The sequence below is a fragment of the Topomyia yanbarensis genome, chromosome 2 (assembly GCF_030247195.1).
Source record: "Topomyia yanbarensis strain Yona2022 chromosome 2, ASM3024719v1, whole genome shotgun sequence".
Lineage (NCBI taxonomy): Eukaryota > Metazoa > Arthropoda > Insecta > Diptera > Culicidae > Topomyia > Topomyia yanbarensis.
The window spans coordinates 313,977,425-313,991,923 of record NC_080671.1 but is presented as its reverse complement, the minus strand read 5'-3'; the positions used below and the strand labels follow the sequence as shown (position 1 = coordinate 313,991,923).

The 14,499-nt window shown below is 37.1% G+C and overlaps 1 protein-coding gene across 4 annotated transcripts in view; it reads left to right on the top strand.

Annotated features, from left to right (window-relative positions):
• LOC131683614 (uncharacterized) overlaps positions 1-14,499 on the top strand; it is a 301,264-nt gene that overhangs the window by 204,666 nt on the left and 82,099 nt on the right. For all 4 annotated transcript variants that reach the window (XM_058965735.1, XM_058965734.1, XM_058965731.1 and 1 more), the window contains one exon: positions 9,723-9,856. In XM_058965735.1, the coding sequence (XP_058821718.1) occupies positions 9,723-9,856 (134 nt within the window). The remainder of the gene's footprint in view (positions 1-9,722; positions 9,857-14,499) is intronic.

Here is a 14,499-nt window from a genome sequence, read left to right as displayed (position 1 = left end):
CGGGGCTATTCGGACCTACTTAAGCAAATCGCCCTTTTAGGTGGATAGATGTTAGTTTGAAACCTCAGCTACATTTTGGTGCCGTAAAAGGTTCATTTGCACCACTCAGTTGCAGCGCTAGGCGACGATTTGAAAACCTCTACGTTTTCCATCCTTTTACCATGTAGGGGTTATTCGGACCTCCCTACAGGGCAATTCAGACCGTCATTTTTCTTTATTTTTTTAAAAATGGAATTATGTTTATATATGAAATATTTATAACAGACACTTCTTAAGAAGCAACAAAAATAAATTGCTTTACAAAAACTTTATCTGGTATGTCACAGCTGTCGATTGGCGGCCCATGTATTTTCTTTGCTGTGGCGTGGTGGTTGACGGAATAGGGGGTCCGAATAGGCCCGTACGCTCATTTCGCACAAAAGTGGTGAGCGTTTCGAAAGTATCTGTGTTTTCACCCAAACAAAAATCATTTCATGAAATAGGAGCCTCAAGCTTTCCAAAACACTTACCTTTTAATTTTTCACTTTTATTTGTTGCTTTAATCACGGTGTTTCCAATAATAATGATTTTTGTTTTGAGAATGGCAAAAAACGAAACACCTTTCTACAAAGAACAAAGAATCAAATTCAGCTCTCAAAATTAATGTTTCAGAATAGCGGTCCCACGAATATGTACGATAGAATATGTTGCTATTTTCTGAGAAATCGAGGGGGTCCGAATTACCCCCACTGTCTTAATAGCCCCGGGTCCCCCTACTGTTTCCTCAACTTACCCGAATTGAACAATGATTTTTTTTATTAAGCAACATTTCAAGTAAACAATGTCAAACCGTGTAGCCGTGCCTCAATTTAATCATGCACATGCATATAAGGATCTTGATTGAAATACTGTCACACTCAACTACGCATTTTTTGGTTATTATGCAAAATTGAACTTTTTGCCTGGGACGTTTTTTGAATGTACGTACTGTGTTATCTATATGTTAGAATTGAAGGCTCGCAACTTCCGTAAAGCCAAGATCCATTTTCATCGCCAGTAATCCCTCCACATCTCGAACATTAATACGAAGAGACCTAAAATCAATGGTCGCCGCATTTTACTGAAGCACCAGGTTTTTTTGCTGATATTCACTCATCTCGATAGACCAACCACGGCAAGAATGAAAATAACAATTTCTCTTGTTTTTTAGACAATGCCACATTTGTTATTTACTTCTCGCTGACTCCAGCCGAAGCATAAAGTAAATTGAGTACCGCGACCCCTTATCCTTAGTAGTTATACATACAGATGGAGTTTTTTGCATTGATAAGTTTCACATCTGTTCAGAAAATTTGGTCGGCCTGTCTCTTGTGATTTTAATAAAAATAGCGCAAGTTTCAATAGTTATTACTTGTTAACGGAATCTCGTTTTTAATTGCTAATTGGAACGAAATATTTATTCAACAAAACTCAATACTTTTCATTTCTTTTATATCTCCTGTATTCGATATGTTTACTGTTGAAAACAACGAGCTATTGTTTTTCCATAAATTCCAATAGCTTTCAAAATACTCGGGCTACGATACTTGTGCACAGGCCGGTGCGCAAAAAATTCCCATGAGGAGGGTTTTGATTTTTTTAGTTTTTTATAAAAGAAAGGTATCGAAAGCCTCAAGCTTTGAAGTTTTTTGCCGAGCCTTGGGGAGCCTAGTCTTGTGTACCAATCGACTAAGCTCAACAAATTAGGTAAATGTTTGGTATCTAGAAGGAATCTTCAACAGACACCGCTCCCTGCTGACACGTGGTAGTGTCCGATTCCGTTTGTAGTAGTTTAGCCTACCGACTAACACTAAATCTCTTGTAACTCGCTATTCATTCATTAACCTATTCGGGACAACCGTTATGTACTTCCTCAGTAGGGATTGTGCTACTTCTCTTTTTATTTTGTGTTAGTCGTTCATGTTTTTCCATTGTTGCTTTTAGTTGCTCGTGGCCCAAATTTCGAGGTATAGCTAACCTGCTCAGGTCTGCTGTACTACGATCACGAACCGATACGGAGATGTCGATCATAATGATTTACATATCTTTGCAACCACCTTCGCAGGATTTCTGGTCTTTCTTAGCGCTACTAGTTCCTATTTGTCTGCTAGCTGGTGCTGAGAGTTCTTTGGCGGTAGTATTTCTCCTGATACCGATGTCTATATTCGCGATCCATTTAGCTGGAGAGATCGTCCCAGAAAAACATACCAATTTGACATACATCCCTTTCCAGCCACCCTCACAAGTTTTCTTCAGAGACTTCTTCCTGGAATGACTGAACTCAAATGACATTTTATGTGTCAAAACCCTTATGGGAGGGGTTTGGAACACCAAAACCCTCCCCTTGTGCACGGGCCTGCTTGTGCATACACGAAAGTTGTGTATTTGGATCATATAAACAACTTCCTTCATATACAAAACTTCCAAGAACGACATTTTCAAAGATGTTTAGAACAATCTATTAGGAGCCAGGGAGATTAGAGAAAGGTACGTTGTTTCTTAGGCAGTGATTAGAATATTGGAACAAAATATTACGAGAGAGGTCAAAGTCGTAATAAGTGCATGGTTTTTAAGCAAATTTATATTTTTGTACATCGCAAGGTAGAAAGTATCTCCAATCTTCAAATTTATTCTGTAACTATGGCTCCGAATTACATTGTTGTGAGTTATCGTACCAATTCTTAGTTTTTTTTTCTGACAGCAATATATCACTGTAGTCCTTTTTCTGGTACATTCCTCTACCCCAAAATCTTGCATAATTAATAAATAATTACCTATTCCCAGGGTCGAAGAGGATCGCTGGAAAGTGCTGCTTCACCGCCAGTGGGCAACCATTTAGGATACCTGCCGCATGATCTGAACGACATCTACGAATACAAAACGGACCATCAGTATTTCACCCATACGGGAGGGTACGACGAGCAGGAAGCGGGCCGATTTTCGCTCGTGTCCGATCACCACCGAAATCTGCTCTTCCAGCGAAACGCTGGAGTTCACTCGTTGGACGAGTATGCTGCCATGGCTAACGCCAGTAGTTTCCACCGGCAACACCTGGAAAACAATCGCTACCTCAGTCATCGGAACCGTTTCGATAATAGCAGTTTCGCTCGGAATCTGACATCCAGCATTTCGCAAAACAGCATCGATAGTAATATGTCACAGTCGTTTACTTCGAAAAGCACCGATAAACAGAGCCGGCATCACCACAAAGGCAATCATCATTATTCGATCACGGAGATGATCAAGCACCTGGGAAAGAAAGCACACATCTGGCCGGGTCGGACGCGGCACCAGTCAATTTCCGAATCCACCGATCATTCACCGGAGGATCTGTCCAAGCTAAACCAAAACGAGCAGTCTGACTTCCGCACGCGGTCTCGCTCGCTGGATGTGCAGCGAACGAGACGAATACTGGACGACTGCGAATCTACGTACAACATTTACAATAAGATACTCAAAGAAGGTAAATACTGGTTTGACTGTGTTCTAGACTATTGCTGTTGGGTAGTATAGGTCAGTATACGGAGGCAATCTTCTTTGATCTCATTGGAAGTACATACTGTTCATGGAATACTTGGTTGTTGTGTTGTTCCTCTAAGGGGCGTCGAGGGCAGACAGTTTGAATGCATGCATTCAAATGCAAATTTAGAAACGTATCTAGTCAATTGCTGGAAGGTCATGTGCAATATATTGCTGGTAAGAACTGATACCCTATTTAAACAAGTCTAAACAATCATTTCATTTGCACTACAGTATGTCCCATATTTATACTTTCACTTTAATTTGTACGATATTATTTTTCTATTTGATAAAACGACTTTTCTGCGTTTATTATGTAATTGAATTAACGATGTTTTTCGAAATTTGATCACCCTGATGCGTCTTGTGCGTTTGCTTTGACAATTTTAGTAAAAATTCCCACTTCTAGAGGTTCATTAAGAAAAATGCGATTTATTCAAGTTATTGTCAAGTAATAATAAACACTATATTAGCAGTCAGTTCCATTCCCACCATGTCATAATAACAGCTTCATTTGCTTCTGCATTGAATCATCAACATTTTCATGATTTGTTACATTAATCTTGTCCAACATTTTTACCCGAGTCAAGATCTGGAGAAATGGCAGGCCATTCAAATATCGGAATTTTTTCCTTAGCTAACCAATGTATTTTTTATATACACTGAAAAAATGTGTCATTTTTCACAAAAACAAAAATTTATGTTAAAAATTTAAATTGCAAAAAGCACATTTTTTCTGATCTTTTTTAATTTGTCAACATAAACCTAAAGAGAAAAGAAACAATTTGAATGTGATTGCATGATGGAGAACTTATCGGTAAAAAAGATATTCTAACGATCATTTTATACATATTTTCAAATTTCATACAGGGTGGATGCATCCTATTTCAACATTGAACAACTCCGCCATTCTCCAGCCGATTCTGACAGATAAATACAATTCTGAAACTTCTTTTAGTGCCATTTTAGTCGATTTACGACAAAAGAACGCGCTGAAATCGTAGCGCTTTATGTTGAAAACGAACGTTCACCAGTGAAAACTGTGCGTGTTTATCGGAAAGCTCACTTCACGCTTTCCTGCGAACTAAATGAACAAAATTGTCGAGTTTGGGTGACACAGAAGCCACACGTTATACATCAAACACCACTGCACGGCCGGAAAGTAACTGTTTGGACCGGATTGTGCTCCAAAACAATTATCGGCCATTATTTTTCAAAGAGGAAGAGACCACCTACGGCGCACGCTACCATTGGATTTTGGCGCAATTTGTCGGTTCACAAATGCAGAAAAAGGTCTAAAACACTTCAATTTTCAAAAATACGGGCAGTTTTCCCACACGGCAGCCACTACAATCAAGTTCTTGCAGAGCAAATTCCCAAGACGCATTGTCTCAAAAAATGGTGATTTGGAATGACCTCCTCGTTCTCCGGATTTAACAATACCAGACTTTTCTGTGGGGTTACTTAAAAAGTAAAGTTTATTCTAGCAAATCTAAGAACCTTGACGATCTCAAAGCTAATATACAATTGCTACTATTAAGCCCGAAATGCTTTCCAATGTCATGAAAAATGCCCACAAAAGAGCTGCTTTTTGTGTATCAAATGGGGGTGGTCATTTAATCGACATTGTATTCTAAACCTGGTTTATAATAAATGGCATAAAATATCCTAAAAAACTTGTTTACTTGTGAAAATCGGCTGAAAAATGGCGGAGTTGTTCAGTGTTGAAAAAGGATACATCCAGCTGTCGCACCCTGTAATTGACATACCAAACCTTAATTTTATTATAGAATATGATTCTAAGTATCACTTCAAATCAAAATGCATATATCAAATATCTTCCAAAATGCACCAGTTTTCGAGATTTTTGGACTTTTGCTCCAACAAAAACAATTAATTCTTGTAATTATACCCTTTTTAAAAGTTATTCGCGTTTAAAATGTCAACAATCTAATATTTATCATATTGAAGACGCAAAAAAACTTTTTTTCAGAGTATTTGGATCATGGGGGATCTTTCAATAAAAAAGTTTTACAAATAACAATATATATTTTTAAATTTCATACTATTGGCAGTCAAAAATAAAGTTTTCTTATTGAATATGATTCTGTACGCCATTTTTAATCAAAATACTCTTAACAATTTTTTCTGAAATGCTGTAGCTCTCGAGATATTGTAAATTTTGTTTTAACAGCACAATTATTTTGTTTCATTACGACCTTCTCATAAGTTATTCGCGTTTTCCATCCGTTATCGATCTGGCTGAAGTTGCACAGAGAATCAGTAGATAATTATGCTTGTGAATAGCGAAACATCGTTCAATGTGCAACTCCTGGCAATCCTAAACTGCTTTGTTGATCAATACCGGCCCGAACGTATATCGCGGAAGGAAAGGGATGGAATGTTAGTCAGACACTTGCTTTTGTACGGGAGGAGGATATTTGTTAGTAAGTATAGAAGTTGTATTCTACTTTTTCATTACCGACTCCAGAGAGGTGACTCCACTATCTGGACTAGATATCGATCCATCAACTCATGGACCGGGGACCAACGGTTTTACTTCCTTTCGGAAGGAAGACACGACCACAGATTTTTTCACCTCAGAAAAATCTCAACCACCTCGGCTGGAATTGAACCCAGACCAACTGGAATGCCATTCACGCTTACCACTCAACAACCAACGCCGTCACTAGTCGATTTAACAGTTAGAGGTGGACAAACTTCTCCGTAGGATGCTACTATGAATGCGTTTGTCGTATTCATGATGTCATCCAAGTGGTCCAGCTGGCTAATTGTTGTAAAATATCCATGAAATTTATTCGCCAAGTTTTCTAAAAAAAAACGGTCCCAGTTTGTAGGTTTAGGATTACGATATGTTATCACATTGAAGGTGATACCAAAATGGTCGAAAAATATACATTAAACGGTCCAGACGGTCTAGTTTCATTTGAAGCCTGCCAATTTCCCAGCTCATTCGCAATTCTTCTAGAGCAAAGAGTTAAATCTAACACCTCCTCTCTCCCGAACCTTACAAAAGTTGGTCGGTTTCCAACATTCAGAATATGGTGATTCGTACTACTTACGTACTCCAACAGTTTAGATCTCAGATTGATGTCCGAGCTTCCCTAAAGCCCATTTCTGCTACAATCTGATACAACACTTTTGAAATCGTCAGAGGTAGATGAGTCGTTATGCGGTAGATATGCTGAACAATAGGGTAAGGTGGGGCAAATCCGACCTAGTAAATGGTTTTGGCTGTAAAATGCTCATTTTACATCGGATCAAGTCGCTTTATATACCAAATTAAAGATTAGACTTCTGCGCAACTTTCTGTGTCTAGCTATTTATTCACATCTTGGAAAATTTTGAGATGCAAGCGTTTTACGAAAAAGTTTATTTTTGCTTTTTTTCAAAAATGGTGGGGTAAACCCGACCGCCTATGTTTTTGGTTGATTTAGTACAGATATTACCCAAATTTTATGGTTTTTCAATGATAAATCAATGAATGTTATGTAATTGAATTGTAATAAAAGAAAATGAAATTCAATGTCAATCTTGGAATGTCAAAATCACGAGCAGTAGCACGTAAAGATATTCCCATTTGCATCGGAGCAATTGCTCGACGAATACTATATTCATCACGTTTTTGTGTCTTTCGTTTGTAATTATGTGCAAAAAATAATAGAAGCACATTACCATTGTGCTAAAAAATAATAAAAATATATCTAGTTTACCCAACGGTCGGATTTGCCCCACTTTACCCTATATATACTTTTGGTCTATATCATTTCGAAGAAATTTAATTACGAGAGCGATTCAAAACTCTTCAAAAACATTGTGTTGAGTTTAAGAATCTTCAGTAAAGAATGATATTAGGAACAACTTAATTGAAGATACGAGATATCTGTGTAGGTAGTATATCGAGATATATTGAACAATATTTACGAAGTACATTAATAATAGAGTAACATGTTTTACAGGGTATTTTCGTAAATAGCGTAATATATCTAAATTTCTTACAAAATTCAAAACTTTTTGAGCGACTTAGTGGAATGTCACAATTAATCCTGTTAAGACAGATGTCTTCCGCTTCTTTAATGTTATTCTTTATTATGTTATAAAACTTCATCGAAGACACTTAACATCCAAAATTGGAGGTTTCGAAATTATGTGAACTGGATACGGTCCATTGTTAAATTGTTTTTGAGCATGTATTTTAGTATACTTGACTTTAAAAGTGCATAACATGATAAAGCCGGCTCAAATATACACAATAAATAGTCACTTACTTCACTTAGAGAATATAAGGGATTGTAGTCTAGTTTGGGACAGCCCGATATTTTCGTTCCTATGCAGTGTTGCCATCTGTTATTTTTAGCACATACTAGACTCGGTCGTAGCTCACTTTTGTTGCCAAGTTGAAGTTATAGTTCATTCTTGTCACTGCTGCACTGAGCAGTGTCAAAAAACGAGCGAAAAATCTTTTGCTGCGCTGATTTTTGGACCATCTTAAATTGAATCTTTATCATCGAAATTGCAACGTAAATAATTTTAACGTGTTAAGAAGTAACTGAAATGTTATTACCGATCAGGGTTTTGCGTTTGCTTCATTGGATTTTTTTTTCTTCAAAAAATAGATTGGGACAAGCGTGTCGTATAGGTCGTATAGTTTGAAGCGCGGGACTCGGTGAATACATGGCTCACAGTGGATTCAAATTTATACTAGGCTAAAACACAAACCATGCCATTGGCAGCTATAAAATATTTTTATCGCTATCAACGTTTTGTATTGAACCGAACAAATCTGGGGTGAGTTCCGATAATTAATTCCGTACCCCGAAGGCCACCAGTCGGTCGGTAATCATCACAACCAACTGGATGAATCACACAAACTTTCTGGCTATCAATCAATGTTTCTGACCACCGTGTCTCGGTTGCTGATTTACGCATCATAGCCCAATGTTTTCGGAGTGATCCAGTTCGAAATTAAACCTCGATAACTAAGCTCGTGTTATTGCCTTTTAGCAATACGTGCGCAATAAAGCACACTCTGTGTGTATAGAATATTGTGTAGGTTAGTATTTGCAGCTGCACCGGTGCACTCGATTTGTTCAGCTGATAAACGACGGCTAGTCAGCGTCGGCAAGTGGCATTGGACTTCGGGTCAGTAGATTTGCATTTTACCAGCGCCACGTCATATAGCTTTTTCTCTGTGTATACGTCGTAAAAAGTGCTTTTTATTTTCGTGGTTTATTGTTTGATTCTTAAACTGTTAAAAATAGTACTGCGGTAAAAAAAATAAACAAATTTTTTATTGTCTCAGTGCAATGCATTAGACGTTGTACAAGCAATACACACGTTAGAACAGACCTTGATTGAAACATGATCTTCTTTCATGTTAGATTTTTCCTTGGCTCTCACTTCCTGCAATCTAAAATCATCTACCACGGAAATCGCATACAAAAAATGCTACACATATTTCATCATCGGAAGATTTATTTATAGAATAAGGAAAAAAGGTGTGTCGCGCCTAGACGATTTCGCCAATGTTTATACATGCACACATGCTCACGTAGGCGAACAGGTTTACGTAAGCTTTTCCCCTCTCCCAAGCAAGAAACAAACAGACTGGGAAAATAACAACAGACCGTCTCTCTCGATCGGTTTATGATGTTGTTAAAGCGACTATGGATAGAATAACAAGTTTTTTCCCCGCTCTCGGTAGATCTACTAAGTGCACCTGTTTGCGTAAAGGTTTCGAGCTTGGCGCCCGATGCTAGACAGACTGCTAGTGAGAAAACGGGTAGCTTTGCCTGTGATGTAGAACTACGCGGCAACCTCAACAGTGAAATGAAAACAAACCAAGGTCTATGGCGCTAACAATGTATGCTATCCGCAACGTATCTCAACATTCCTCTACATCTCCTGAGATAGCCGAAGGAACACTCCGTCTACCGTTAGTTAATTGGAATCCTAATTGGATTTCACTATCCATTTTAATGTCTTGCTTGTATTGTATTAGGTTGCAAAATTTGAACAATCGCTACCGAACAATTGAAATCTTTAGTTTTTCTAGGTCTGATATGTGTTTGCGTTGTTCCAGCTAGGAGAGAAATGCGATTAATTTCACCTAACACAAAAACCCAGAGACTAATAATAAAGATAATTGCCTTTTCTATCAACAGCGGCGCACATGCGACGAGCTTCGGCGGAGCTAGCGGAGAGACGTCGAGCATCGTTGGGTGCAAGCCGGGGGTTGCGACCGGATGGTACGATGGATCCGTACCACGCGGCTATCCTGTTCCGAGATTCGCGAGGGGTGAGTAATATCTGTACTTTATTTTTGCACCAATCACACATCCACGGCCCAGCGTCGGTTAAGTGGGATGCATACCTGCTGGGCGCATTTCACGCCGCCTGGTAGCCGTTGCTGCCAGAGAGCTTACATTATTATTGGTTGAACTGGTCTGATCTAGGAATGATATGTTGTTGAGGGTTGGGTTAACCTGCACTGTATAATTAAGTAAACAGCTCAACAAGGGAAAGGTTGGTGTAGGGCAGAGTTGTTTTTAAACAAATCTCATATAAACTTCTGTCGAGGCCTCGAGTTTTTTTTCTACGACTATTATGGTAGCACACGTTGCTATAGTTTTTGCGTGGGTGTTGTATACAAATTTGGCATCGATTCGCACGATTTTCGAGACTAGTCATGTTCGGTGTTGCGCTTGAACGTATAGGAACGTTCTTTTCACTCAGTCGCATACATGTTAATCAGAATTACTCAATCGGCCGGGTTCCTGAGTAAAACTTTCTTTGTTTATTTATTAAAGAGCATTCAAAAAAATTTTGTTTGAAAAATTCTTTTCAAACGTTGTTTATCCATTTGCTCACTGAAGAAAAAAATTCAGTTTGAACAAGAAAAAGTTTTTTTCAAATAACTTTTTTTCCTTAAAAGTGCCCAACTTGAATTTTTGACGGTAGGCAGGGAACATAATTATCTATCTTGGAACAAACTTTCATCCAAATCAAAAATGTCTTTTTTGTAAATCCAATAAATAAATTTTTAAAATCGATTTTTTTAGTGTAGGAGTCAATGAAGATTTTTTTCAATATTTTTATTTGAAAATTTGACTAATTTTGTGAAAACCACTCCTACAACATTTTTTTGTAGGATTTGTCATTTTTAAACTATAGCCATTTGAAAAATATTGGCAAAAAAAAGTTTGGCCCTTTTCAAAAGACAGTCTAGATCATTTTTGGAAAAACAAAATATGCAAAGTGGCTTTTTGTGACAAAGTCTTCATGTACAGAAAGTTTCATTAGAATCTGAGAGGGTGCTGCCAACTCTGAATACGATTTGGCGCGAAATTCGTCAATTGCGTTTAAAGTTTCGAGTCTGTATTGTACAATGCTAAAATGAGTAACATTCAATCTACAAAGAATTATCTATGCTGAGGCCATACTGACTATCTTCTGAGGACGCAATAGTGTCAAGAATGTCATTTTGATGTTTCTTCACTCTTCAGTAGCCTCTAGTGCAACAAACTAATGGGCATTAGGACCTTGTATTATGCCCCAAATGCTTGAAAAACCTTCAAAACGGCAACATTCTCTTCTTTAAAAATACAAGCGAAAGTGAACGATGCGTTTTCGACTGTTAAAACACCCTCAGGAAGAATCTTTGGACTAATTTTCTTGATTAATTGATTATAACTCTCATTGTGGTTCTGCGTGAATCCCTTAACACATTTTGCAACTTACTACTACCGATTAATACTAGATCATTAATGCATTAACTCTAATGTATATTCTGACGAACGTGACTTCCAGAATATACGGTACGCGTTCCAAATATTAGCGCATTTGATCTTTTGGGGGAAACCCTGAATGCGCGAAAATTGAACAGTAATTTAGGTCGCAGGACACCTTCGGCTAATTAGTGCTGTTACTTCAGTTCGGATCGGATTTTTCGATCCACTCAAGTAGATATAACCCCTCCCTTTGCGACGCAGTGGGACGTATTCGTCCCACCTACTTTTCCTAAGTTTTTATTGGATTTTTAGTCAGTGTTGACATATAAATAAGAGTTCTTTCTTTTAATCTAGCTCTCAGGGATGTAAGGAGTACAACTAGCATAAACAATTATGTGAATTTGTTAATTACTTATTAGTTATAAACAATTAAAACTCGAAAATCTCTTTTTTTATAAAAAATCGGCTATGTCTAAACTAAAAGTCCTCCAAAGATTTTTGTAAGTATTGTAACATTGAACTAAGTAATAGATTTTTTGCAGAATTTTACGTACGTAAGTTGTTAACCTAGCTCTACAGCTCCAGTAGGACAACGCTCGGAAAAAAAATCATAGGTTAATTCTTTTGAAAAAAATTATTAAAATATGCTAAAATGGAGTTTATTATTATGTTGGTCTATAAAAGATTCTAAGAGACACTGATAAGTTCTCAACTAGCATAAAAATAGAATATGTGGTTTTTGAGGTCGCTGATTACGATTCTGATAACAGAATTTGAAAATTCAAAATGGCGACTACACAATGGCAGCCATTTTTCACGAAATTAGCGAATTTTGTTACAATGAGCATAAAACTCGATTTACAAGAGTTTCGGGGTCGCTAATTACGATTCTGATATCAGAATCAGAATCAGTGACCCCGAGAACCCCCTTGTAGGACGTTCCGGGCCAATATAAAAAACATGAAATTTAGCCAAGCATAGTCGCCATATTGGATCCGCCATTTTGAATTTTACATTTTCGACGTCAGAACTAGAATCAACCACCCCGAAAACCCCCTTGTACGACGTTTTAGGCCAATATAAAAAAACATGAAATTTTGCCAAGCACAGGCGCCATATTGGATCTGCTATTTTGAATTTTACATTTTCGACGTCAGAATCAGAATCAGCGACCCCGAATACCTACATACAGCTAAAAGTAACAGTATTAACAACGAAAAATAAATTCGCGTCGCAAAAGGTTAAGGGGTGAGTTGAGGTCAACTAAATCGAATTTTTTATTCTTCTATCGTAAAGTTCAGGTTCTTGAGAATGTTATCTCAAATTTTTATAGAGATCGGAGCAGTAGACGCAAAGTTATAATGTTTTTCGTCTTGCTCCCTTACAGAGGCGTGGCTTATACTTGAAACTTTAAACGCGATTATCTCAATATTGTTTTCTAAAAACTTCTTTGTGGTGACTACGATTGTGGAAAAAATCAACTGATCTTAAAATTTTCTTTTTTAACTTGTTCGTAATTTCACTGCCGTATCCTTGAACGATTCCATTTTTACGTCAAAATTTTCATATTCATGTTATGAATTTTTTAATAATTTTTTCAGGTGAATTTTTTTTTGGAAAAATCGTCCCCGTTTCCTAAAAGAAGATTTTTTTTAATCGATCGTTCAAGGATACCAGATGTACATACACCAATGATGTTTTTAGTTTTATGCTCTCAGTTGAGCTCAGTTTTGTGTAAATTACTATAACTTCGACAATTACCATTATATTTTTTTACGTTCTCAATTGAATTTGGCAAATTGGACATTGCATTACGCTAGAAGAATTTCATGGAAATATGGCTACATACCCTTACAAAAATACACTTTTCCCTTTTTTCCGCAACTCAACATATATAACCCCTTAAGCTACACAATACGGAGAAAATCATTGTAAAAGTAGCAATATATCGGTGAATGAATAATGAAAATTTTCATTCTTCAATTCATGAGCTGTTGTTCACAACAAATATTTTCTTCTTGGGCAATTGCAACATGTAAACTATTAATCTTATTAAAAAAGAGAGTTTCCCATGCTATGTTTAAGCATAATTTTTGTTTTCAAGTTTTTCAAGCAGAATAAAATGTTAATCGAATTTAGCCAACTGCCAGCGCTATTCTACAAGATCAAATGACGCCACAGCCGCCGGCAAATTAGTTTTTTAAGCGTTATATCAACATGCTAATTAATGCCTAACGTCCATTATTGCAATCGTCCATTATGTCCTCCGTAAATTTTATACAAAAATGTTATACATCTTTTTAGTGTCCTAATAAAGAATAAATCTCGCACAATCTTCCTTGTACATCCTCGTATACCAAGTTTTGTTTGCAATATACCTGAGTCTTTTACCCATTGCTGCCAATCCCATTCCGAATAAGAAGTTTTCTAGAAATTTTATCAGTGAAAACAAATTAAGTTCAGAAACTGCTTTTACCCTGGGAATTGTCTAAAATCTGTTTTTATACTTGTCTCGTCGTTGACAAGTGCAAACCCTCGGAGCGCCGCTATGCAATCTTCAAGCACGTTTTTTTCCGATGCCAAGTTGAACTTTACAATCTACTGACACGGGAAGATCGATAACCATCACGTAGATGGATTTTTCAGACGGTATTGTGACCGTTTTAGTTGGCTACATCATTCGGACGATAGAACGAAAGTTTCCAAAACTAACTTCCTACTTCTGCTTATACAAATACCTAACAGAGAAGTAGTCTTATCTCATTATTCTTTTTCATCTTTTCAACAACTATTTATTTCAAATCTTTTGTCCTGTGATGCTGTTAAAGACTAGGGGAGCCCGGGGCTAGTTGGCGGTTGGGGTAAGTTGGCGGAACCCCCTTTTCTCCTTTTCTATTAGATATAAAGCGCTGTCTCTCGTTGTGTACCTCAAATAATGTAACGCATAATCCAATGTGTTTTTGTTGCGAAATATTATGTTTTGTAGAAGCTGTGGGCGATAATGTGTTTTTGAGCATACTTTGTAAATTTTCTTAATTTTAAACATTTTGTGTTATTTAAGGTGGTTTTCAATCTATTCCCCGAACGATTATATTTTTCGATAGTGCGTGAAAAGAGCTTTCAGCATCCGTATAGATATTATATCTATTCATACGCAAAAGTAATTTTTTAAATCCTTTTTTATAAAATATGCGGTTGGGGTAAGTTGGCG